Genomic DNA, 23116 nt, shown 5'->3' on the forward strand with positions numbered 1-23116 from the left:
ATTTTAAAAACACTCTCAAAGCTTCACTTAAACCTTGTGTATTCATGGTCATGTTTCTCTTGATTTTATTGGGACAGTCACACTTGATCCTGTTCATACTGTTTCACAATTTAAGCCCTACAATATTTTGTTGCTGATCCACACTTGTCCTCTTATTATTTCTGGTTTTCATTTCTTAGTCTTGATCATCCCATCCCCAGATATCCTTTGTCATGGGGAATAGGTTTAGGAACGAACAGAGGTCAGCTCTGTGTGGGTGTGTTTCAGAACACAAATGATATCATCATCTGCTACAGTACAAAGGTAACAGCAGAGTCTCTCTGATAATGAGAATATAATGAGCCTTTCAGCTTTTACTGTTCCTTGTGAGGGAGCAGCAAAGTGGACGTCAAAACATAAGGATAACAATCAAGCAATGAATGTGTCATTTCCTTTGAATGTATTTCTCCTTTATACTAGCAGTTTGTGGGGTAAGGTTTTTTAAAAAATAACAACTAGTTTGTATTTTTAAATAAAACCTTAAGATCACATTTTAGCTCACTAAATATCTTTTTAAAAATAATAATTATGCTTTATATGTTGAAATTTGTGAACTATGATGAGATAAGAGCCACCGGATTCAGTGGACCTTACTCCCAGACAACTATTATGAACAGTATTTTAGTAATGCCTTATGGCTTATTGGTGATGTGAACCCAGGTCTCCACAGCCTAATTTCAACATTATATGTATACCACTCTCCATTAGGGAGTCCCTTTTGGCTACAGCAGCTGTTAAAATCAGTGCCTAACATCAGAATTCACTACTACACCCTTGTTACCACATTATCTAAAAGAAGAGAATTCAAATTGATACTACTGGAAATGTAGCAGCAGTTCTACAGGGAATCTCCCATTCTGACTTAATAATTATCTTCCTGTTTCATGATCAAAAGTACTGTAATTAATTCTGCTGCTTCCCAAAGCCCCTATGGAGTTGAAGTGAACACTGGCAAAACTCACAGCAAAACCTGTGGAAGATGATATAAGCATACCCAGTACCATTTAAAAGGTATGGTATCCACTTGTCTGATATTGGATGCTCCTAGACTCAAGAGAGACAGTGTAAAAGTAATGAGAGTGTTGCAGAAGAGAATAGGGAAATATTTGTGCATAAGGAAGATTTCCTCTTGTTCTAAGGATGGCGGATTTGGTAGTGTTGCTGCTGGCAATGTTTCCTAACAAGATATGCAATTCTCATGTGGCAAAATGCAGGGTGCAGGATCCACACCATCCAGTTCACATATATCATCAGTCAGGAGATTTTATTATTGGTGGCATAGTTACTCATGGTGGTTTCTACTCCAGTCAAACAACCTTCACTGAAGATCCGCCACCCGCGCTGCCTGAAGAGCTTCTGTAAGAACATATTTATTGTTTGGGTTTTTAGTTATATTTCTCATGTCACTTGAATTATCAGCCTCAAAACACCCGCTGAGGCTGCAAACATATGCACGCTTATTTGGAAACAGCTCCCTTTGAATGATATGATCCATTTCTGACAGAAAATGGAGAGGTGTGTGCTTTTAAATTAATGTTTTTAAAGTAATAATGAAGAAAATAATCTCCCATTTCTCCACAGGTGAATAAATAATGCTTCATTGAAAGGAATATCTATTTTGTGTATATGAAATACCACCTTTAAATAGTTGGTTGGTTTTTTTTTAAGTAAAACAATTAAAAAAAACAAAACAACCCAGACCATTTATGGTCATTTTAACTTCCTGAAAATCTTATTCCCATTTCTCAGGGAATAAACCCTACTGAACCACATATTGTTAAATTCAGAGTGCAGTACCCACATTATCCATCTCATATGCATAATCAGTCATGAGAGTTAATCATTGACGACATTGCTTTACTTGGAGGATTCTTCTCTAGAGCCTCCAGAAGTTGCAGCACTTAATACACAATCACTTTCATTGGAGTAAATCCCACTGAATGCAAACTCATTAACTTCTGAGTTAAAATATAAGGGGCTTACCAGTATGAAGTATTTTGACACAGATTGCAACTCTTGTTCTAGGGTGGTGCCTAAGGCTTACCAGCACATCCTGGCCTTGGTATTTGCAATAAAGGAGATCAATGAAAACCCTCACATCTTACCCAATCACACCTTGGGCTTCCACATCTATGACAGTAATGACAATGCAAAGAAGACGTATCATGCCACAATGCTACTTTTATCAACCCTGGAGAAATTTGTCCCCAATTATATATGTGACATCCAGAATAATCTGACAGCTGTCATTGGTGGGCTTGACTCTGAAATCTCCCTTCATGTGGCAACTATTTTGCATATTCATAAAATTCCACAGGTAGGAAACTCTTGTCTGTTTTCATTTGGAGTATGAGAATCCAATGCCATTTTCATACTTTCGTGCTCTTTCCAGATTTTATTTTGTGTGTTGGAAGGAGAATTAGACACATTAGAAATAATCAGATCAACAATTATTCTTTCTCTCCCTCTCTCTTATACCCAGGCTAATAAAAAGCCTTCTTACAATTCATTCATGAAAGAGGGAAGACATTATAATTGGAAAACAATGCTCTAGCAATATAAGTGAGATTCATGTCTGACTCTTGGATGAAACCAATTTTCTTGACATACTTCAGTTTGGGTCCCCTGCCTGGCAGGCAGCCTCTTCCATCTCTCCTAAGAGGGCAAGGCCCTGGCAGACCCCAGGTACAAAAGACAAAGGATGCTCAGCGCATGAAGACCATGCATAATGTCATGGCATATGTGATAACAAATGCTCTCTGAAAGCTGATGACCTAGACCATTTTCTCAAGCCCATTTAAAATATAGTCTTTCTCCAAGATCCTGAAATAAATAAATACAAGAGTGTACATCCTCACCCAATCCCAAATTCCAGAGCCTGTTTTCCATGCAATTGTAAAGTTCAAATGCCTTTCAGGGTTCTTCTAAAAATCCCTATAGTAACATATGTGAATGGCTATAACTAGTTTAATCTGTTGTATAATTTATAATAGCTTTCACATTTTCTCCAATCTCTCTTTAGCTCACCTATGGCCCTGCTCCAGTGGTGAATGACAAGACCTCAGGACTTTTCTTCTACCAGGTGGCCCCCCAGGAACACCACCAGTTTGCAGGAATTCTCTCTTTGCTTCTACATTTCAGGTGGACATGGATTGGGGTCATTGTGGTTGATAATGACAATGGAGAAAGATTTGTGCAAACTGTGCTTCCAATGTTTGCAAAGAGTGGTGTTTGCTTTGCCTTTCTAGAAAGATTCCCCAAATATAGTTATGACAGTGAAAGTTATGGCATGGTACAACAGGGAGCAAAAATACATGATAACATTATGGGCAGTAAAGCTAATGTAGTGGTGGTCTATGGAGAATCTTATTCCATGGTATTGTTTAGATGGCTTCCCTTTCTATCAGAACATGAGCAGATGACACTGAACATGAATGGCAAAGTATGGATAACAACAGCCCAGATTGAATTCACTTCATTTGCATTTCAGCGGAATTGGAATTCAGAAATGTTCCATGGCTCTATTGCTTTCACAATTCACTTGAATGACCCAGAAGGATTTAATCTATATGTTAAGAGCAGAAACCCATTCATTACAGATGGAGACGGTTTTATTAAGCACTTCTGGGAACAGGCCTTTGGCTGTAAATTCCCAGATTACATGGCTGGCAAGGTGGAAGGGAATGCTTGCACTGGGGAAGAGAAGCTGGAGAGCCTTCCTGCAGATTTTTTTGAAAACAGCATGACAGGCCATAGTTACTGTATTTACAACGCTGTTTATGCTGTGGCCCATGCTTTACATGAGATGTCTACAGTCAAGCATGAGCAGAGAGCAATGGTGCACCAAATGAGGCAGAAGAATCAGAACCACAAGTTCTGGAAGGTAAGGAGTTGAAGATCCTCAAGTGGCAGAGCAGAACACATTGGGTGTCACTTTCTCCGGACATCTGGTCTTCCTCCATGCTTCTAGCCTGCTCTTTGCAGCTTAGTTTTACAAAGAGGATGAGAAAACCAGTGCTGAATCATGACATCCCACACAAAGGGGGGGGGGGAGAATTATAGTTATGGTAGTCTGATTGATTTGTGGCATATTGTGATGCCTGCAAATTCTGGCTGTACAAAGGTGGCACTTTTCGGAGACAATATGGTCATGGGATCGTTCATGCAGAAAGCATCCTGTTTTTCATGACAAAGTGTTTGCATGGAAGATCCCACAAAGCCAGCTGAGATGCCAAACTAATAACAACCAGGAGACGATAATGGCTGGAGGCACCTGCCCCATTCCCTTAGCAGCCCCCATCCTCCAAATCCTTCCTCAGAGAAAGTGTTCCCACATCACTCCCGAGAAGGAAGGTGGTGGTTGTAAAAGAACAAGAAAAGATGTTGTGTGAGAAAATCAGTTGATTCTGTCCATTTTGGGCTATGACTCTACTCCCATCTGACATAATTACCATGCTCCATCGGCACTGCGATCTGCACTCACCATTGATGAGGTTTAAGAGTTTTCCTATGTATCAAAATGCTTTCCTGGAAACAAGTTTCACCGTCTCTACCTTTTTTCTGAAACTACTGATTTTCTTTTTCCAATCTAGCTCCACCAATTTCTGAGAAGTGTCTCATTTAACAACACTGCAGAGGATGAGATTTCCTTCAACCAAAATGGGGAGGTGCTATTTGGCTTGGATATTATCAACTATGTTATATTATCCAATCAATCCTTTCAGAGAGTGAGAGTTGGAAGGATGGATCCACAGGGTTCTCCAGATCAAGCATTTACCATTTATGAGGATGTCATAATGTGGCCCAGCTTATTTAACCAGGTACAGCCCAACTGTCAGCTACTTCAAATGTTTTCTGGGATTGTTTGAGCACTGATAATCTCTCCTTATGGTGAAAACTGCTTTCACTGTGGCAATCATGCATACCCACAAAAAAGATTTTTGATTGAAAGAAGATTACTATTTATGAATTCTATCCAGGTTGATGTGCAATAAAGGGGTGAAGAATAAAAAGACCAGCTGAGAGCAGACATGATCAGGTTGTTTTTAGAGCAGCAATAGAAGAGGAGAAAAAAATAGAAGTGGTGAAGGGGCTTGAGCAGGAGATATGGAATATATCATTCTTACAGGAGTGGTTGTCAGGGAAGGGTGACACAGCATACCTGGCCTCCCAACAGCAATGCAACTGCATTACTGGGTGGGATAGGAGGGGAAATACAGCAGAAAGGTCAATGCACTGTAAGTGCACTGGCAAAGGGTATGTGTTGGTTGGGGTAACTTTTCCACCATATCCCACTCTCCCTTCCAATAAGCAACAGTGAAAGCATTGCCAGAATGACTGATATTTGATAGCCCTCCCCACCAGCCACTCTTTCTGCTTTTAATTGTATTGTTTTTAATTTTTCAGTTATTAACTACATTTGTATACTACCCATGGAACTAATTTCTCTTGCCAGTTTTTGTCACATATGCATATTTTAAGCCATAGGTCCATTTCCTCATAAATCTGATTTTTTAAAATAAAAAACATTTTAATATGAATTAAGATAAATATTCAGAATTCAGATAAATATTCAGATAAATATTCAGAAAGCATATTTAAATTCCTGTTTTAATCTGTTTTAACTGTGCTGCAATGTTTGAGGAAGCTCAAAACATATGGATTGGTCCACTAGATGCTGATCAAACATATTGTACTGGGATTCACAAAGACTGAATTTATCAAACATTCCTAAACGTGGCTATCCTCCTATGGTAGCGGATGCTGGAACTGGGAATGGGTGTAGCCCTAAAACTGCTTTATCTATATATTGTATATCATACTAGGTATTTTCTATCTCTCCCCAAACAAGTGGACCCAGAACCTGAAGGATTCACCAGACACTGTTCTCTTCATTATCATTCTGCTCTTTCATTTATGGATTAGGCTCAGCCTCTTTCTGTATGTACTGAGAGTTGCAAACCTGGTTCTTACAAGAAAGTGAAGGAAGGGGAGCCATTTTGCTGCTATGATTGCATCCCGTGTCCAGAGGGGAAGATGACAAACAAGGAGGGTAAGAGATAAACATAGAAAGCTGGATCCACTCAGTTATTTGCACTTAGTTTCCATTGAAATGCAGTAAATGTAAGAAATTTTAGCGTAAATGCCGGTCCTACTTAACACCCACAAGGGTTCCCTGGAAATCATACATTGGGCAAGCATTTGACCAATGAGTCCATGATTTCCATTGATACTTACAGGAATCAGTGATCTCTTTCTGCCTTCCACAATGGTTTGCTGTTATGATGGCTGCAGCCAACCAGATAAAGAGAGACAAAGGAAAAACTGATTTTGTCTCATCTCTCCTGCTCTCTGATTTGTTCAATCTAGCTCCCCTTTCCTCTCTGCATGGTTCATGCCCCAAAATGGTGGCCACTGACTAGCAAAGCACAATAAGGCTCTGGCTATTCAGATATATGAATCTGAGGAGTATATTGCAAGCTTTGGGAATTACTCTTTATATTTGCATATATGATTCGGAAGGTAACAAGCAGGTTGATATTATGGCCTGTGTCAGTCTGCATCGGATGTAAATGCTACTGAGTTATGACATCACTCCCAGATTTAGCACACATGATCCCAAATAGTTTACCATCATTTTTATCCCTGCATCGTCCCACACTATGATGCTTCTTTAGATCCATGCAGACCTTAAGCAGTGATACTCACCCCTGAACACTTTTTATCATATCAATGCTTCCTCTATCATCTTATTTGAACAGCTCTGTCCAAGGGTAGCAGTTACATCGTGCTGTTGATATAGATGGCAACTATGTGAACTCAGAATACATCTTTCTTTTTCCAGATATGAGTGACTGTAATAAATGCTTAGATGAAAACTATCCTAGCAAGAGGCAAGATACATGCATTCCCAAGGATATAAGCTTCTTGTCTTTTGGAGAGCCTTTGGGCATTACTTTAGCCTTCCTTGCTCTTTCCTTTGGTTTGATCACAGCACTGGTGCTGGGAATAATTCTGAAGAACCGGAACACTCCCATCGTCAAAGCCAACAACCGAAACCTCACCTATACTCTCCTCATCTCCCTCCTGCTCTGTTTCCTTTGTGCTTTATTGTTCATTGGCCAACCTAAGATGGTGACATGTCTCCTCCGACAAACTGCTTTTGGCATCATCTTTTCAGTGGCTGTTTCTTGTGTGCTGGCAAAGACCATTACTGTGGTTCTGGCTTTCATGGCCACCAAACCAGGTTCCAGGATGAGGAAGTATGTGGGGAAAAGACTGACCAACTCAATTGTTCTTTCCTGCCCCCTTATTCAAGCAGGCATATGTGCTGTGTGGCTGGCAACATCTCCCCCATTCCCAGATGTTGACATGCATTCCCTGACTGAAGAAATTATATTAGAGTGTAACGAGGGCTCTGTGACTATGTTTTACTCTGCTGTTGGCTACATGGGCTTCCTGGCAGCTGTCAGTTTCACAGTGGCTTTTCTTGCCAGGAAGTTACCTGACAGTTTCAATGAAGCCAAGTTTATAACTTTCAGCATGTTGGTCTTTTGTAGTGTTTGGTTATCTTTTGTTCCAAGTTACTTGAGCACTAAAGGCAAATATATGGTAGCAGTGGAGATCTTTTGTATCTTAGCCTCTAGTGCTGGATTGTTAGGTTGCATTTTTTCCCCAATTTGTTATATTGTTGTGTTAAGACCTGACTTGAACAACAGGGAAATGCTAACAAGAAGAAAAGAATAAAGCACTGAATTTAAGTTCTTTGCTATACATTTTAATCGAGAGGTTTGCAAGTGTGTGTGTTTTGTATTTGTGTGTTAAGTAGATTTTTAAAATTTCTCTCGTCTTCATCAGCTTTATATTAACCTGATTCACAATACTAATCTGTTGTTGTTGTTGTTATACAAGAACATGTAGACATGAAAAGCTAGTAACAGGGGGAAAGTAATGATAGAGTTGGAGAATAAAATAATAGCATCATATTACAAACTTGCTTTCCTGAGTAGCAAATGGCATTCAGATACCCCTGCCATAACAAATAATGAGAATGAGAAACTAGCTATGAAGAGGCCCTCCCTGTTGATATATACAAAGAAGGGAAATCAATCTGCATTTAAATTGTGAGCCCAGGCGCAATGAAGCCATGAGGGGTTTGGTGAACACACAGTGGATACATAAAATACGTCCAAGGACTGTGCTGGGATCAAATAAGGCCACAACTTTATTGATGATTTTTTGCAGGTTTGGGCATAGGATATGTATCTACTAATCAACCAGAATGCCCACTGGTTTATGGATAGTTAATTCCACCCCCAAGGTTCCTTCCAACTCTGTATATTGAGTGTAAACCTGTCCCTACACTGTCCCATCAATGTGCTATGTGCAAGGCCTTTTGGCCAAAATATAGGTAAAGGTAAAGGTACCCCTGCCCGTACGGGCCAGTCTTGCCAGACTCTGGGGTTGTGCGCCCATCTCACTCAAGAGGCCGGGGGCCAGCGCTGTCCGGAGACACTTCCGGGTCACGTGGCCAGCGTGACATCGCTGCTCTGGCGAGCCAGAGCCGCACACGGAAACACCGTTTACCTTCCCGCTAGAAAGCGGTCCCTATTTATCTACTTGCACCCGGGGGGGCTTTCGAACTGCTAGGTTGGCAGGCGCTGGGACCGAGCAACGGGAGCGCACCCCGCCGCGGGGATTCAAACCGCCGACCTTTCGATCGGCAAGCCCTAGGCGCTGAGGCTTTTACCCACAGCGCCACCCGCGTGACCAAAATATACTCACTACCTTTTAAGGCAGGTAGCTGCTGTGGAAAGAGCTTTTTTCATTGTGATTCTCTGCTAACAAACCACTCTCCCAATGGAGAGTATCTCACCCAACACTCTGTTGGTTCCTGAATCCATTTCCCATGGCAAAGGATATTTGGGGATGGGATGATCAAGACCAAGAAAAGAAATCCAGAAATAATAAGAGGACAAGTATGGATCAGCAATAAAATATTGTAGGGGTTAAATTCTGAAACAGTATAAACAGGATCAAGTGTGACTGTCCCAATAAAATCAAGAGTACACATAACCATGAAGATATACCGTAGATATAGATATATAGATATGGGACTCGGGTGGCACTGTGGGTTAAACCACAGAGCCTAGGACTTGCCGATCAGAATGTTGGCGGTTCGAATCCCCACGACGGGGTGAGCTCCCGTTGCTCAGTCCCTGCTCCTGCCAACCTAGCAGTTCGAAAGAACGTCAAAGTGCAAGCAGATAAATAGGTACCGCTCCAGCGGGAAGGCAAACGGCGTTTCCGTGCGCTGCTCAGGTTCGCCAGAAGCGGCTTAGTCATGCTGACCACATGACCTGGAAGCTGTACGCCGGCTCGCTCGGCCAGTAAAGCGAGATGAGCGCCACAACCCCGGAGTCAGCCACAACTGGACCTAATGGCCAGGGGTCCTTTTATCTTTATCTCTCTCTCTCTCTCTCTATATATATATATATATATATGAATACACAAAGTTCAAGTGAAGCTTTGAGAGTGTTTTTAAAATATAATGTACAACCTAAGGACAAGAACTTTATTACTGTTGTAAAAGGCGAAAGATTTATACGATCTGAGGAGAAGCCAGAGAATTTGCTGAATTGATTAGGTAAATGGGAATACAAAAAGGGGAGGCGGGTGGAAGTCAAGGAAACTAGTAAATGAAGCAAAAGGCATAAAAATGGATCTATTTTTTTCATATTTTTTTCTTTTCTTTTAATTATGTGTTTTTACTTTTTCGATTATTGTATTTTTCTTTTCTGTATTTTTATTTTTATTTTTATTTGTAAACTCTTGTCTATTTTTTGTAAAATCTCAATAAATATCTTATATAAAAAAAGAACTTTATTACTGTTGATATTTGCTAGCTACTCTAGGAGCCTTGTTGATGAAAAAGGAAGCTTAAAATGCTTCAGTTACTGTCAGATGGCAATGGTGGTTGCTTGTGAGTAACCAGTCAGGACTATTTTACTGGTTTTATTTTGGTGCAAGACTATTTACAGTGCAGAACCACAAGTTCATGTCTGCCTCAATCACTAGCAAAATCCAGGAGTGGTCGTTTCCGGGTCCTCCCCCAACATAATAGCTTAGTCACCCCCAGCCTTTTCCTTCCTTATGTGCGTTTTACACCTCTGCGCAGGGTGGGCGACGGAAGAGGCGTGCTTCCCTCCTGGCTGGCTTGACCAGGAGTGGTGCTAAGGCTCCCAGCAGCATCCTCTGGTCCCTTCCCCTCTTCCCCACTGGAGGTGTGCCTTTCCCCACCACAGGAAGAGTGTGCTGGTCCCATGGGTAGATCAAGAGGTGAGGTCCAAGTCCAGTCCAAGGTCAAAGGAGCAATATGGAGGCAGTCTGTAAAAGCTGAGGCCGGGAGCAGGGCAGGGTTCAGGCAGGAACTGGCGACCAACAATGTTGCTTCTGCAACTTGGGAGTGGGGCTGGCTGGCATTTATCTGCCCTGAGGCATAGGGTGGCCCCGATCCTCAGATGACTCACCTCTCCTGGCCTGAAGGTCAGCACTCCTCCTGTGGGAACTTAGTTCCCTCCGCCTCTCTGCCCTAAGCCTCTACAACCCCAGAGAGGCTGGAGGGTTATCTAACCCACAGGCAACCTCAGCTTCCTCTGACGGGGCTGAGAGTGGAGCACCAGCAGGTAATGGGTCCTCCATCACCTCAGGAGCCAGAGCAGACTCAGCTGGTGCCTGCACCTGAGGATCTAGCACAGGTGAGGACCCTTCAGGCTCATGCCCCAGCCCTGGCTCAGCTGGCTCTGGGGAATCCTGTGCAGGCTAGGATTCCTCAGGTTCAGCATCCGACTCCGAATCCCAGGCCATCACAAAGAGGAACTGCTTCGCAAGATTTTGGGAGGTTCCCTGTAACCCAACTGCCCCTCTCCTTCCCTTCCCTGTTCCAATAGCAGTCCCCTGACAGTTACCAAACAAACACACGTGATTATTCCACTAGAACTACTGCTTCATTTATTTAAAATGAGAAATAAAGCTAGGGTTGAATCAGCAGTGAATACGTTGAATCAGCAGTGTAAATAAAAGCTGGTAATAAAGTGAGGTGTTTTCCCTACATAGCATACAGCAAAACACAGATATTTAATTCTTCATTTTGTTAATGCTTATTATCTGTTCCCTATTATTCAGCTCAGGCCTCAACAAAATAATATAACATTTGGGGGAAAAGATGCAACCTAATAGACCAGCACTGGAGGCTAAGATAGAGAAGATCTCCACAGCTACTGTATATTTCCCCTTGGTACTCAGGTAGGATGGAACAAAGGACAACCAAACACTGCAAAATACCAACATGCTGAAAGTGATAAACTTTGCTTCATTGAAAATGTCTGGCAATTTCCTGGCAAGGAAAGCCACTGTGAAACTAATTATTGCTAGAAGGCCCATGTAACTAAGGACACAGTAAAACATAATCACAGTCCCCACATTACATTCTAGTATAATTTCCTCAGGCATTGAGTGTTTGTCAACATCTGGGAATGGGGGAGAGATTGCCAACCACAGTGTACAGATGCCTGCTTGAATGAGGGAACAGGAAATGACAATGGAGTTGGTCAGCCTTTTCCCCACCCACATTCTCATCCTGGATCCTGGTTTTGTGGCCATGAAAGCCAGAACCACAGTGACAGTTTTTGCCAGTACACAGGAAACAGCCACTGAAAAGATGATGCCAAAAGCAGCTTGTTGCAGGAGACATGTCATCTTTTTTGGTTGGCCAATGAACAGTAAAGCACAAAGAAAGCATAACAAGAGAGTGACAAGGAGAGTATAGGTGATATTCTGGTTGTTGGCTTTGACAATGGGAGTCTTGTGGTTCTTCAGAAATGTTCCCAGTACCAGAGTTGTGATGAAAGCAAAAGAAAGAGCAACTATAGCTAAACTGATGCCTAAAGGTTCTTCATACGACAAGAAGCTGATGCTTTTGGGAATGCATATATTTCGTTCCTTGCTTGGATAGTTTTCATCTGAGCATTTAGTGCAGTCATTCATATCTGGGAAAAGAAAAGTATTAACCTTAGCTCACATGTATGCTATCAGTCTCAGAAACATTTCATGCCTTTCCCTCACACTCAGAAAAAGAAATGGATCTATTCAAATTGGAAAATACTTTGAATTGTTGTGGGGACTTGTTTAATTGCTTTGGAGCTATTTGGTGCTATAATATGATAATGGACTGCAATGGAAAGGATGTGGTAAGCCAGGTGAAGTATGCATGACTGTGATGTGGGAGTAGTGGCTGGTGCAAAATTGACCATATTCTAAGTTTTGTGAGAAAGAGGGAGCGGGAAACCTGCCCTTAGATTTCAGAATAGGGAAGCAGCAGCAGAAGATAGATGATATTACCATGGAACTGAAGAACAAGTAGAAAAAGCTGAATAGTGTACAAATACCTTGATTCAACGACAATGTATACATCAATGCTTTGTAACCAATCAGCATGTAACATGATATACCTTCCTGATGGCTTGATGTAAGCAACATGCATAAAAATCATTCCTGGGCACCCATGAGGTATATAGGCTTTGGAATCCATTCCCCAGTACCATATTATTGCAGTCTGAATACAATATCCCCCCCCACCCTGGTGTGATTATTGGCTCTGGTCAGCCCAGCATCAGACTCTTACCAATAACAGCCCCTTTGAAAGTAGCTTGTTAGCCATAGCTATAATTGACTGTGCAATTATCTATGTCTCTTACCTTCCTGGTTTGAAATTTTGCCCTCCGGACATAGGATGCAGTCATAACAGCAAAATGGCTTCCCTTCTTTCACTTTCTTGCTAAATCCTGGTTGGCAACTTTCAGTACAGGCCGAAAGAGGACGGGCCTAATTCATAAATGAAAGTGACAAATGATAATCATAAAAACAACACGTTTGGAATTCCTCAGGTGCTGGATCCAGCTTTGTGTTACTAAAGTGACACAGCATTACAGTAGAGTATGAATTGGCTCCCTTGAGAGCACTGGACACTGTAGAAGCAATTGCCAACCCTATTCTCAACAGCTACTATCTGAGGTGGAGGAACTCATTTGGGGACATTTGATGAATTCAGTCTCTGAATATTCTAATACAAAATGTCCTGATCCATACCATCAGAATGTGAAGTTAATTATCCAACATATTGTGTTTTTTCGATCAAAATATGTAATTAATTATGTATTCTGAGGGAAAATATGCATATTAAGTAAACATGTTCATCAAACCAGTTTTGTTTTTTTTAAAGGAACTGAACTGAGCTATTCATAAAAATATGCATCAATAACAGTGGGAAGATAACTCAGTTTTATAGACAGTATACAAAAGTAATATTTAAATAAATAAGGAGAATGGCAGTAAATACCACTGTGTACTATGACTTCTGCACCAGGCTCTTCGCCTCATCCCTGTCCTTCCCTTCTTTAACTATCTCCACCTTCACTACCACCCTTCCCTTTTTCTCTTCTACAACTCCCATATCAACTTTAGTCGTCTCCTCTATACTTCCTGTTGTCAACTCTCAGTTTCTACCTCTGGCCCCATTTCATCCCCTGTTGCCTTCTTGACATGATATATCAGGACACCTGGGAAGGGGAAGAGGATCCTGGCAAGGAGTGTTAGCCACAACTGGTACAAATTGATGATTGGTCAAGAGAGGTTGGGGACTTAGGAGGTACTCACAGGACAGTAGTAGGGTATGTTCAAGGGGCAGCTGACAGTCCATGGGAGCCAGGGGAAAAGGACACATCATTAGAACCAGAGGTGCCTCCATCTCTATGGACACAGCGGGCTGTGAGGCGTCAGGAACAGTGGGAAACACACTCTAGAAGACTGAGGCAAGCAAGGGAACACAGCCCAGCTCACTAATTGACCAGGTGGACACCATGAGGCTTGTTAGTTCTGGGAGGAAGTTTGTGGGCACTCAGATGACTCTAGGCTTTCCTAACCTGGATCTCTTGCCGAGGCGGGAACCTGGCCTTACTGTTTGACTCTGGACTTTGCTTGTTGTATTTGACTGGGACCAGTATTTGACCTTTTGGACTATCTAGCATTGCTCTGGGGACTGTTTGCACCAGTGCAATGTACTTCCAGTTATGTGGGTGGTTCAGGAAACACCTCCACCCATTCGCCCATGTCCTTTTTCCTCCGCCATTCAGTCACATTTTATCCTATCTTCATTTTTTATCCTTTTCTTGGTCCACGCTATATCCTCCTTTCAAAATAAAACAAGAATTTTGCAAGTGTTCATCATCAAATGAAATCAGTTTTAAAGATCAGGATAGAACATCAGGGCTCCTTTATTATTAGACCTTTTGCTAAATGCCTGTGACTTGGATTCTACCTGGTTAAACCAGCTGTGCCAAGTTATTACTTCTATATCAATGGTGAATGCTTGATCTGAAGGCGCTCCAGGATCCATCTTTCCGACTCTGACTCTACGAAGGGATTGATTGGAGAATATAATCCAATTGATAATATCCAAGCTAGATGCTATCTCCCCATTCTTGTTGAAGGATACCACATCTCCTTCAGTGTTATTAAATGAGATACGTCTCAGAATGTGGTGGAGCTAAATTGTAAACAGAAAAGACAAGTGTTTAGAAAAGGCTGCACTCTAATACAGGGCTGAGCAATCCTTTTTCCTCTGAGGCCAGAACCTACAGTGAGTGGAGTCAGGGACAAGCATGTAGAGAGCCAACCAATTTTCTCCCACATAAATGTTTTTCTTTCATTCTTTCTGTCAGTCCTCTCTCCCCCTGCTCCATCCCTCAGGGTGTGTGACCCCCTGCTCTGAGAAAAAAATTGCAGGCTGTCAATGGTGTTTCACCGCCAAAGGAATGCACATGAAAGATAATTATTTATTGTCAAGAATATCACATTTGCTTCTACTCCTCTGGATGCCTATACATATATAGCAGCTACACAGCTACACAGCTATTCGCAGGTTTGCTGTAACAACTGGAATAGCAAGAATGCTGCTCAGCTCTGTTGACTGTTACCACTGCTTCCTGACTCTTAGTGAAATGAGGTCCCAATGGGCCACAAAACATCTCCAAGCAAATGCTTTCATGTACGTGTTGGGGCGGGGGGGGGGGGGTTCTGCTCAAACATGGAGACAGCCATCATTGCTCTTTCCTCAGAGAAACAAAGACACAGCCATCATCTGTCCACAAAATTATAGATTCAGTTCCTCCTCGTATTCCATATGCCTGAACCCTGAGAGGAAAGAGCAAGTTGACAGTATTTTGGAAACCCATACATTATGAAGGAATAACAGTGCTCTTCCAAGTTGAGGAATTTCAACCCATTACCTGCCAAAACAGTTGATTCTGATTCTTCACTCTCCCTCCATATGCCATTCCTATGTGTCTGGGTCTGGATGTGGACATAGCATGTAACGCATGGGCCATGGCATAGACAGCACTGTGGATACTGTAACTGTGCCCTGTCATACTCATTTCAAAAAATGACCCTGGAAGGTTCTCCAGCTTCTCTTCTCCTGTGCAAATGTTCCCCTCCACCTGGTCTGCAGTGATATCTGGGAATACACAATCAAAAGCCTGTTGCCAGAAGTCCCTGATAAAGCCATCCCCATCTGTGTTGGAAGGGTTTCTGTGCTCAACATATTGATGAAATCCAGATGGGTCACGGGAGTGAATTTCAAAGGCTATAGCACCATTGAATAGTCCCGAATCCCAGTTTCTTTGATAGACAAATGAAGTGAATTCAATCTCAGCTGTTGTTATCCAAACTTTACTTTTTACATCATTTGTCATATCATGTTCTGATAGGTATGGAAGCCATTTAAAAATTGCCATAGAATAAAAGTCTCCATTGGCCACCACTACATTAGCCTTGCTGCTCATTATTTTATCATGTATTTTTGCCCCCTGTTGTAGCATGTCTTTAATTTCAGAGAGGAAACTAAAAATGGGAATTCTTTCTATGAAGGCAAAACAGATGCCATTTTTAGAAAACAATTGAAGTACTGTATGCACAAATCTTTCCCCATTGGTATTGTCCATTGCAGTGACCCCAATCCATGTCCACTTGAAATGCAGAAGCAAAGAGATAATTCCCTCATATTGAAGGCTTTCCTGGGCTGTCAACTGGTAGAAGGAAAGCCCTGGGGTTTTATCATTCATCACTGGAGCTGAGCCATAAACGAGCTAAAGAGGGAATGGAGGAAGAGACGAGACAAAATATAATTTCCAGAGTTATTTCAAACTATTTATGTACATTATATGATGAATTCTGTTGGCCGCATGCTGTCTTTCATTTATTCAAAATAGACACATTCATATGAGCTGAAAACTGGGATAATTTCCCATTCCTGCTTGTTAAACATTTGATCTGATGAGTGGGGGCAGGCACTGATTTATTTATTTATTTATTTAGATTTTGTGTGTGTCATTGCTGACTTTGGTAGGTTTTGTGGGTTGAATAAAATTGATGGGAGGGGCACATCAGGCCCCAATAAGAGGATTAGCTACCTGTGCATTAGATATTATTTACCGGTAGCTATCTCAGAAATGTAAGTTCCGAATTTATTTTTCTAGAGCTTCTTTTTTCTAATTCATGATGCACAGATCCCAGCCCAGAGCAAAACTGAGATTTTTGCCTCCTTTTTCCACGATACCTCACACTTCTTTTATGAAACAATATTTAAATTGTGAACCAGCTGTTCACTACTATTATTCCTTTCCAGCAAATATTGATTGTTTCTGCTACTTAACACAACTTCATTATGTGTTTAATCTTCCCCAAACCCATTACTTTTGGTGGATGGTGTGATGAGGAGGGAGAAGGATTTTAGTGCCAGTTACCTGTGTATTTGAATCCTGAAACCTCCCCCCCCCCACACACACTGAATGTGCATGCCTTCTTTGCTAAGTAGAAAATGCTGCATACCCAAACACAGGTGGTAAGGGAGAAGTCCATTATCCCACCAGTGGACTTTGGGATATCAGTCTCCTGGAAAGGGGAGGGGGGTTAAAATAGAGAATGGATTATTCTCCCCTCCCATGCAAATTTACTGCAAAGCAATGTTGTCATTAAAGAGCATAGTAGAAATGAAAGGGTGGATAGTAGAGAGCTCCCTCTCCTAACAGGATCCTTTCTGGAGTGGGGGACCTATACCCTGAATTGGTGCTGTAGACCTAGACTCTTCTTTTCCTCTTTGCAATCTAATAGAGGTGTTGCACATAAGTGTCCTACCTGTGGAATCTTATAGATATCCAAAATGGTTGCCACATAAAAGGAGATTTCAGAGTCGAGTCCCCCAATAACTCCTGTCAGATTATTTTCAGTATCACATACATAGTTGGGGACACATTTCTCCAGCTTGGATAAAAGTATCAGTGTGGCAAGATACGTTTTCCTTGCATTAGTATAGCTGTCATAGATGTGGAAGCCCAAAGTGATATTGGGTAAAATGTGGGAGCATCCATTGATCTCCTTGACTGCAAATGCCAACGCCAGGATGTGCTGGTAAACCTTGGGCACCACCCTAGAATGAGAGTTGCAGATTGTTTCAGACACATCTTCAACACTTGGAACATTTAAATATGTACTCAGAAGTTAATCATATGGAATTCAGTTAAGTTTACTACTGCGCTACTAGACTGCTATACACCCCTACCAAGAACTAAAATATTCATTTTTTCCACAGCTGATTCATGTGAGTTTTCAGATCAGTATGTTATATTTAAATCAAAGATAACTGAGTTGACATTTGCAGCATCAGCCATTGTTCTGAAGGTGCTGCTCTGAGATTGATCATGAGAGGCTGAGTTCTTACACAAGTTCTTCAGGCAGTACAGGTGGAGGTTCCTCCATGAATGTTGCTGAAGTGGATAAGAAGCCACCATGGGAAACAATGCCACCAATGATGAAATCTCCTGGCTGATGATAGATGTGAAGTGGACGATGAGGACCTTGGAGCCTGCATTTTGCTATGTGAGCCTGACATACCATGTCAGGAAATAGTTCCAGCAGAAAGATTACTAAAATAACCATCCTTAATACAATACAATCTTCATTCTACACAGAAGCCACTATTTTTCTGGCAATACTATGAGCAGCATCTACAAGATGAAAATTGTCTACTTTGAATGGTAATTTAGTTTCCTAAGAGGCTTCAATTTGGTATCTCCAAACTCAGACTTGTGGATCCCAGACTCTATCTATTCTGATTTGATTTATAGTATCCTTTGACAGTTATCACTGAACATCCACAAGGATTTTTGAGAAGCAGCAGCTTTAATTATAGTCCTCTTAATAATCAAACAGGAAAGTAGTTATTCATAAGTGCTAGGTGTTCCCAGTGGAAATGCTGGAGAAAATGTGTTTGTCACATATTCAGTACTGTCACTTTTTAATTCCCTTGGGTTAGATAATAATGGACCAATGGTGTAGTGGTGAATTTTGAAGTTAGGAGCTCATCATAACAAACCCTGTAGCCAATTAGGACTCCAACATGTAGTGTGGGGTTGTTAGCATCTTGGAAATTGTTTGAGGAGACCTGGATCTATATCCCTGATCAGCTATGTGTCATGACTACAATCTATGCACAATACTTACTTGGGAGTAAGCTCTGTTGAATTCCAAGAGCTTATCTATGATCGCAAAGTTGTACAAGACTCGTAAAACATATAAAGGAGAAAATACCATTAAAGGAAAACAAAATGCCATCTCTATTATCATCCCACATCTTCAAATTCCACTATAACATACTAATGACAAACAGCAGTAAAACTTGGAAGCTTAGTTACTGCTTCTTCAACTTCCGATAGCAAGGAGCATCTTGTGCCCTGGAAGATGATGACAAATCTGCTGTTCTACAGCACAGCAAGGGAGAGTAGAGTTTGGAATTACCCAAGGGAAACCAACAAACCAATCAACCACCAGAAATAGTATATGATCCCTCTCCACACAATGCTTTTCTCTCCCTCACACACTCAATGTTCTGATAATGCTTCTTGCATTGTTATTCAACTCACAGATTAAGAAAAAGTAGAGTACAAAGCATGTTCTTGTATGGGGAAAATCCTTGTTTTGCCCTCCAGTACCTCTAGTCAAAATGAAGTCATGGAGCCTCAGTTTCAAATCCTAGCCATAGTAACTAATGCTGTGTTAGGTGGTCCACTCCATCATATAATAAATGTTTCTCTTGAACCTCAATGCAATGAACTATATATATATATATATATATATGTGTGTGTGTGTGTGTGTGTGTGTGTGTGTGTGTGTGTGTTTTCCAATACACCCCCAATAGTCATACTTGAGCTACCCCTCCCCTCCTTGCTTGATTTCAAACCACACACACTTTCTATTTTTGCTTGTTAATATCAACATTACTCCAATGTCCCTTTCCCACTTGTAAATATATTTTTATTTTCTATTCCAGGTTGCCGAATCGTGAATATTTAAAATAAACTTAGAACAAACAAACTGTGGCTTCCTTTTCCCCATCTGACTCTCATGCCAAAGAAAATCTTATCTCAATTCAAACCTTTGATCCATGTAGCTGGTATATTTGGCAGTATGTTTTTGCAATCCTTTTGCATCACGCGCCTGTACTTTAAAGCCAATTAAAGATCCAATTAAATGGAGAACCTCTGCTTCTTAATGGCGGCATAGGAGGGTTATCGCCAGGCAAAGTGCTTTTGCACTCAGTGCCTCCCCACCTCCCATATTCCACGCAAAAGCCAGGTACCAAGATGAACTATGAGTGAAACTCATTTCCCCTGTCCCTGTGGGGAGTTTGCAAGGATGATTTACCCTCTGTCATCCTTGTTTTTCATTCACCGACGATCACCAGCTGTTGTGGGGGATGCCTCCATTAATGCAATTGGGACCGTAAGCCTAATGCAATGAACTTCTGATTGCATCCTTCACTTCTTTATTTCGTAGTGTGTAGATGAATGGATTCAGCAATGGAGTAACAATTGTGTTCAAGATGTTGACAATTTTGGTCATTTCTAGGGATGTCCGTTTAGAAGGTTTGACAAAAAGAAAGATTGTGGAGCCATACCAAATGAGCACTACAGCAAGATGGGACGAGCATGTAGAGAAGGCTTTTTGTTGACCTTGCACAGAAGGGATGTGTAGGATAGTGGTGATAATGCATATGTAGGAAAGAAAGGTGATCAGACAGGAGCCCAATATGACAATGATGGATACAGTGGTACCCTGCAAGATGAACGCCTCGCGAGAAGAAAAACTCACAAAACGAAAGGTTTTTTCGTTTTCGAGTTGCCTCGCAAGACGAATTTCCCTATGGGCTTGCTTCGCAAAACGAAGCTTGCCCCGGGGACAGCAGGTCTTCTCTTTTGAAGCAAGGGGCGGCGGGGAGATCGCTTCTCCCGGTGCTCTGAAGCGGGGTGGGGGGGCGGGAACACCTGCCCCAGCCGCCGGGCTTCGTAGCGCTGCTGCGAAGCCGGGGTGGGGGGGCGGGAACACCTGCCCCAGCCACCCCGCTTCGGAACGCTGCTCCGAAGCGGGGTGGGGGGCGGGAACACCTGCCCCAGCCGCCGGGCTTCGTAGCGCTGCTGCGAAGCCGGGCGGGGGGCGGGAACACCTGCCCCAGCCACCCCGCTTCGGAACGCTGCTCCGAAGCGGGGTGGGGGGGCGGGAACACCTGCCCCAGCCGCCGGGCTTCGTAGCGCTGCTGCGAAGCCGGGCGGGGGGCGGGAACACCTGCCCCAGCCACCCCGCTTCGGAATGCTGCTTCCGAAGCGGGGTGGGGGGGCGGGAACACCTTCTGAAGGCGGGCGGGGGGCGAAAGTCTTTGTCCCCCCTGCCTGCCTTCCCAGGGGCTTTTAAATCGCCCCGGACAGCGGAGAAGTCCTCCGCTGTCCCGGGGCGATTTTAAAATGCCGCCCGCCAGCATTTTAAGATCGCCCGGACAGCGGAGAAGTCCTCCGCTGTCCCGGGGTTTTTTAAAATGCTGGGGGTGGGAAGAAAAGCCCTTGTCCCCCCCCCCCAGCCTTCAGAAGGCGGTTTCCCTAGGAACGCATTAATTGATTTTCAATGCATTCCTATGGGAAACCGTGCATCGCAAGACGAAAAAACCGCAAGACGAAGAGACTTGCGGAACGAATTAATTTCGTCTTGCGAGGCACCACTGTATTACAAAAGCTGCCATCTCAATGTCATAGGTATTGCTACAGGAAAGAACTATCCAGGAATCAATGTTGCAATAGAAGTGATTGATTACACTGGGCCCACAGAAAGACAATCTTGTGATTAGAAAGGCCGGTATAAAAATAATGAGGAAACCACATAGCCAGGAGCCAGCTGCCAGCTTCCTGGAGAGCTGGTTGTCCATGATGGTGCTATAGTGCAGGGGATCACATATGGCCAAATATCGGTCATACGCCATGACAGACAGCAGGAAGTATTTTGTGCATCCAAAGGCAAACACAAAGTACATCTGAAGGATGCAGCCAGTGAAAGAGATGCTTCTGCTCCTCCCCAGAAAGATGGCAAGAGTCTTAGGGATAGAAGCTGTTGTGTACCATATTTCTAGGAAGGAGAGATTACATAGGAAGAAATACATGGGAGTATGGAGACGACGATTTGCTATTACCAGAATGATGATGGCCACATTTCCCAACAGTGACATCACATACATGATAAGAAAGAGCATGAAGATGGACATCTGTAAATACTGAGATCCCGGGAAGCCAAGAAGGATGAATTCCATCACTTTTGTTCCATTTTGCGATCCTTCATTTGTATTTCCCATCAATCTTCTTTTAACTGCTCAAACAAATAGCCAAATTAACAGATTCATTATCCACCAGGAAATGATACAATATTGGATATATATATCTCCAACGTGAACCTGCCCATGCACCTTTCCCATCAACCTGTTATCTGTCAGGACTTTCCCCCCAAATACTCTGACTAGGGCTTTTTTAAAGCTGGAACTTGCCCGAACTGAGTTCCGCAACAAAGAAAACAGAGGATAGTGATATAATAGCAAGATGCAAAGTCACACAGAAATATATCACCAAAGGCAACTACTTCACAATGAGGAATATAAACAAGCAAACAAATAAATTCCAAAAGTAGTCTTTTTCTTTACAATCACTCATGTATTTGATAGAAGCAACATCAACTCCATTTGCAAATAGAACGCTGCAGGGCCTCTTTCTGTTCTTCCCTTGGGAGATATGTATATAGAGACAGATATGCCCATTTCTCTAAACTGTTGATTGTATACTGCAATGTCTTCATGGTACAGCTCCATGATTAAGCCCCTCTGTGGGAAGAAATGTTGATTGTACCAGAACAGCATCCAGGAGCTGAGTTTCGGATGTATATATGAATATATTATTATTTCATGGGGTCAATCAGTTAATGTACTATATACATAATAGTATTAAGATCATCATAGCCATTTGAAGAGAATGAGGGAGGCATTCATAGTGAATTCCAGCACCTCTTTTTCTAGAACAATATCACTGACTCTCACTATCTTGTAAGGTGAAAAGATCCTTCTTCATTGTGGCTATCTGCTAAAAAAATACTTTCCAAATGGAGGCTCACCCAGTACCCTCACTGATTTATTTATTACTTGCTTAGACTTCTGTTTAGACCTCACTTTATCTACCTTTTTCTATTGATATCATCAAACAGACCACTATTGTGTGTGTTCCCTAAGTGGGTTATCACTATAGACAAGGTTTTGTTCCATGTTACTATATCGTGAGCCTAAACCTTTAGTGGGACAACAAGAATAGCCTTCCCATTGGACCTTAGTCATTGGAAGGCTGAAACAGGGGGAAAGTACTCTTGAGGTGTTTGGTTGCTTAGGACACTAGTGGCTGCTTGCTCTACCAGTTGCATCTTCTGGACTATCTTCAAGGGCAGTCCCATATGGAGTGAGTCACAATACTCTGCTTGGGAGGTTACTGCGGCAGGGATTATTGATCCTAGGTTATTCCAATCTAGGAATGGTGATAGCCAGCAAACCAGCTGCACCTGCCAATAGGCATGCCAAACCACTGAAGTATTGAGCTGCATGGAGTAAATC

The 23116-nt window shown here is 42.3% G+C and overlaps 3 protein-coding genes across 3 annotated transcripts; 1 reads left to right on the plus strand and 2 right to left on the minus strand.

The window, feature by feature from the left end:
- The first annotated feature begins 6885 nt into the window (after positions 1–6885).
- On the plus strand, positions 6886–7785 carry LOC114582956 (vomeronasal type-2 receptor 26-like). The gene has a single exon (XM_077918250.1). It carries the CDS (start codon positions 6886–6888, stop codon positions 7783–7785), a length of 900 nt encoding a protein of 299 aa, XP_077774376.1.
- Positions 7786–11175: 3390 nt separating this feature from the next.
- LOC114582955 (vomeronasal type-2 receptor 26-like) lies at positions 11176–18048 on the minus strand. The gene is made up of 7 exons (XM_077918251.1): positions 17873–18048; positions 17290–17581; positions 16984–17046; positions 15384–16241; positions 14414–14641; positions 12795–12921; positions 11176–12086 (listed from the first exon to the last, which is right to left on the minus strand). Exons 1-7 carry the CDS (start codon positions 18046–18048, stop codon positions 11176–11178), a joined length of 2655 nt encoding a protein of 884 aa, XP_077774377.1.
- Positions 18049–19938: 1890 nt separating this feature from the next.
- LOC114582119 (olfactory receptor 6F1-like) lies at positions 19939–21823 on the minus strand. Its single transcript, XM_077918252.1, has 2 exons — positions 21209–21823; positions 19939–20265 (listed from the first exon to the last, which is right to left on the minus strand). The coding sequence occupies exons 1-2, from the start codon at positions 21821–21823 to the stop codon at positions 19939–19941; spliced, it is 942 nt and encodes a 313-aa protein (XP_077774378.1).
- Between the last annotated feature and the right edge of the window lie 1293 nt (positions 21824–23116).

The sequence above is a fragment of the Podarcis muralis genome, chromosome 13 (genome assembly GCF_964188315.1).
Source record: "Podarcis muralis chromosome 13, rPodMur119.hap1.1, whole genome shotgun sequence".
In the NCBI taxonomy this organism is placed as follows: Eukaryota; Metazoa; Chordata; class Lepidosauria; order Squamata; family Lacertidae; genus Podarcis; species Podarcis muralis.

Excerpts from the sequence above, each read along its gene's own strand:
- LOC114582955 (XM_077918251.1), bottom strand. The coding sequence starts at position 18,048 with ATGGTATGTCAGGCTCACATAGCAAAATGCAGGCTCCAAGGTCCTCAT. Across the intron at positions 17,047-17,289 it reads ATATCTATAAGATTCCACAG|GAGACTGATATCCCAAAGTC; the intron begins GTAGGACACTTA and ends TCCCCTTTCCAG. Across the intron at positions 16,242-16,983 it reads CCCTTACCACCTGTGTTTGG|CTCGTTTATGGCTCAGCTCC; the intron begins GTATGCAGCATT and ends TTCCCTCTTTAG.
- LOC114582119 (XM_077918252.1), bottom strand. The coding sequence starts at position 21,823 with ATGGGAAATACAAATGAAGGATCGCAAAATGGAACAAAAGTGATGGAA. Across the intron at positions 20,266-21,208 it reads ACATTGAGATGGCAGCTTTT|GGTACCACTGTATCCATCAT; the intron begins GTAATACAGTGG and ends TTCATCTTGCAG.
- LOC114582956 (XM_077918250.1), top strand. The coding sequence starts at position 6,886 with ATGAGTGACTGTAATAAATGCTTAGATGAAAACTATCCTAGCAAGAGG.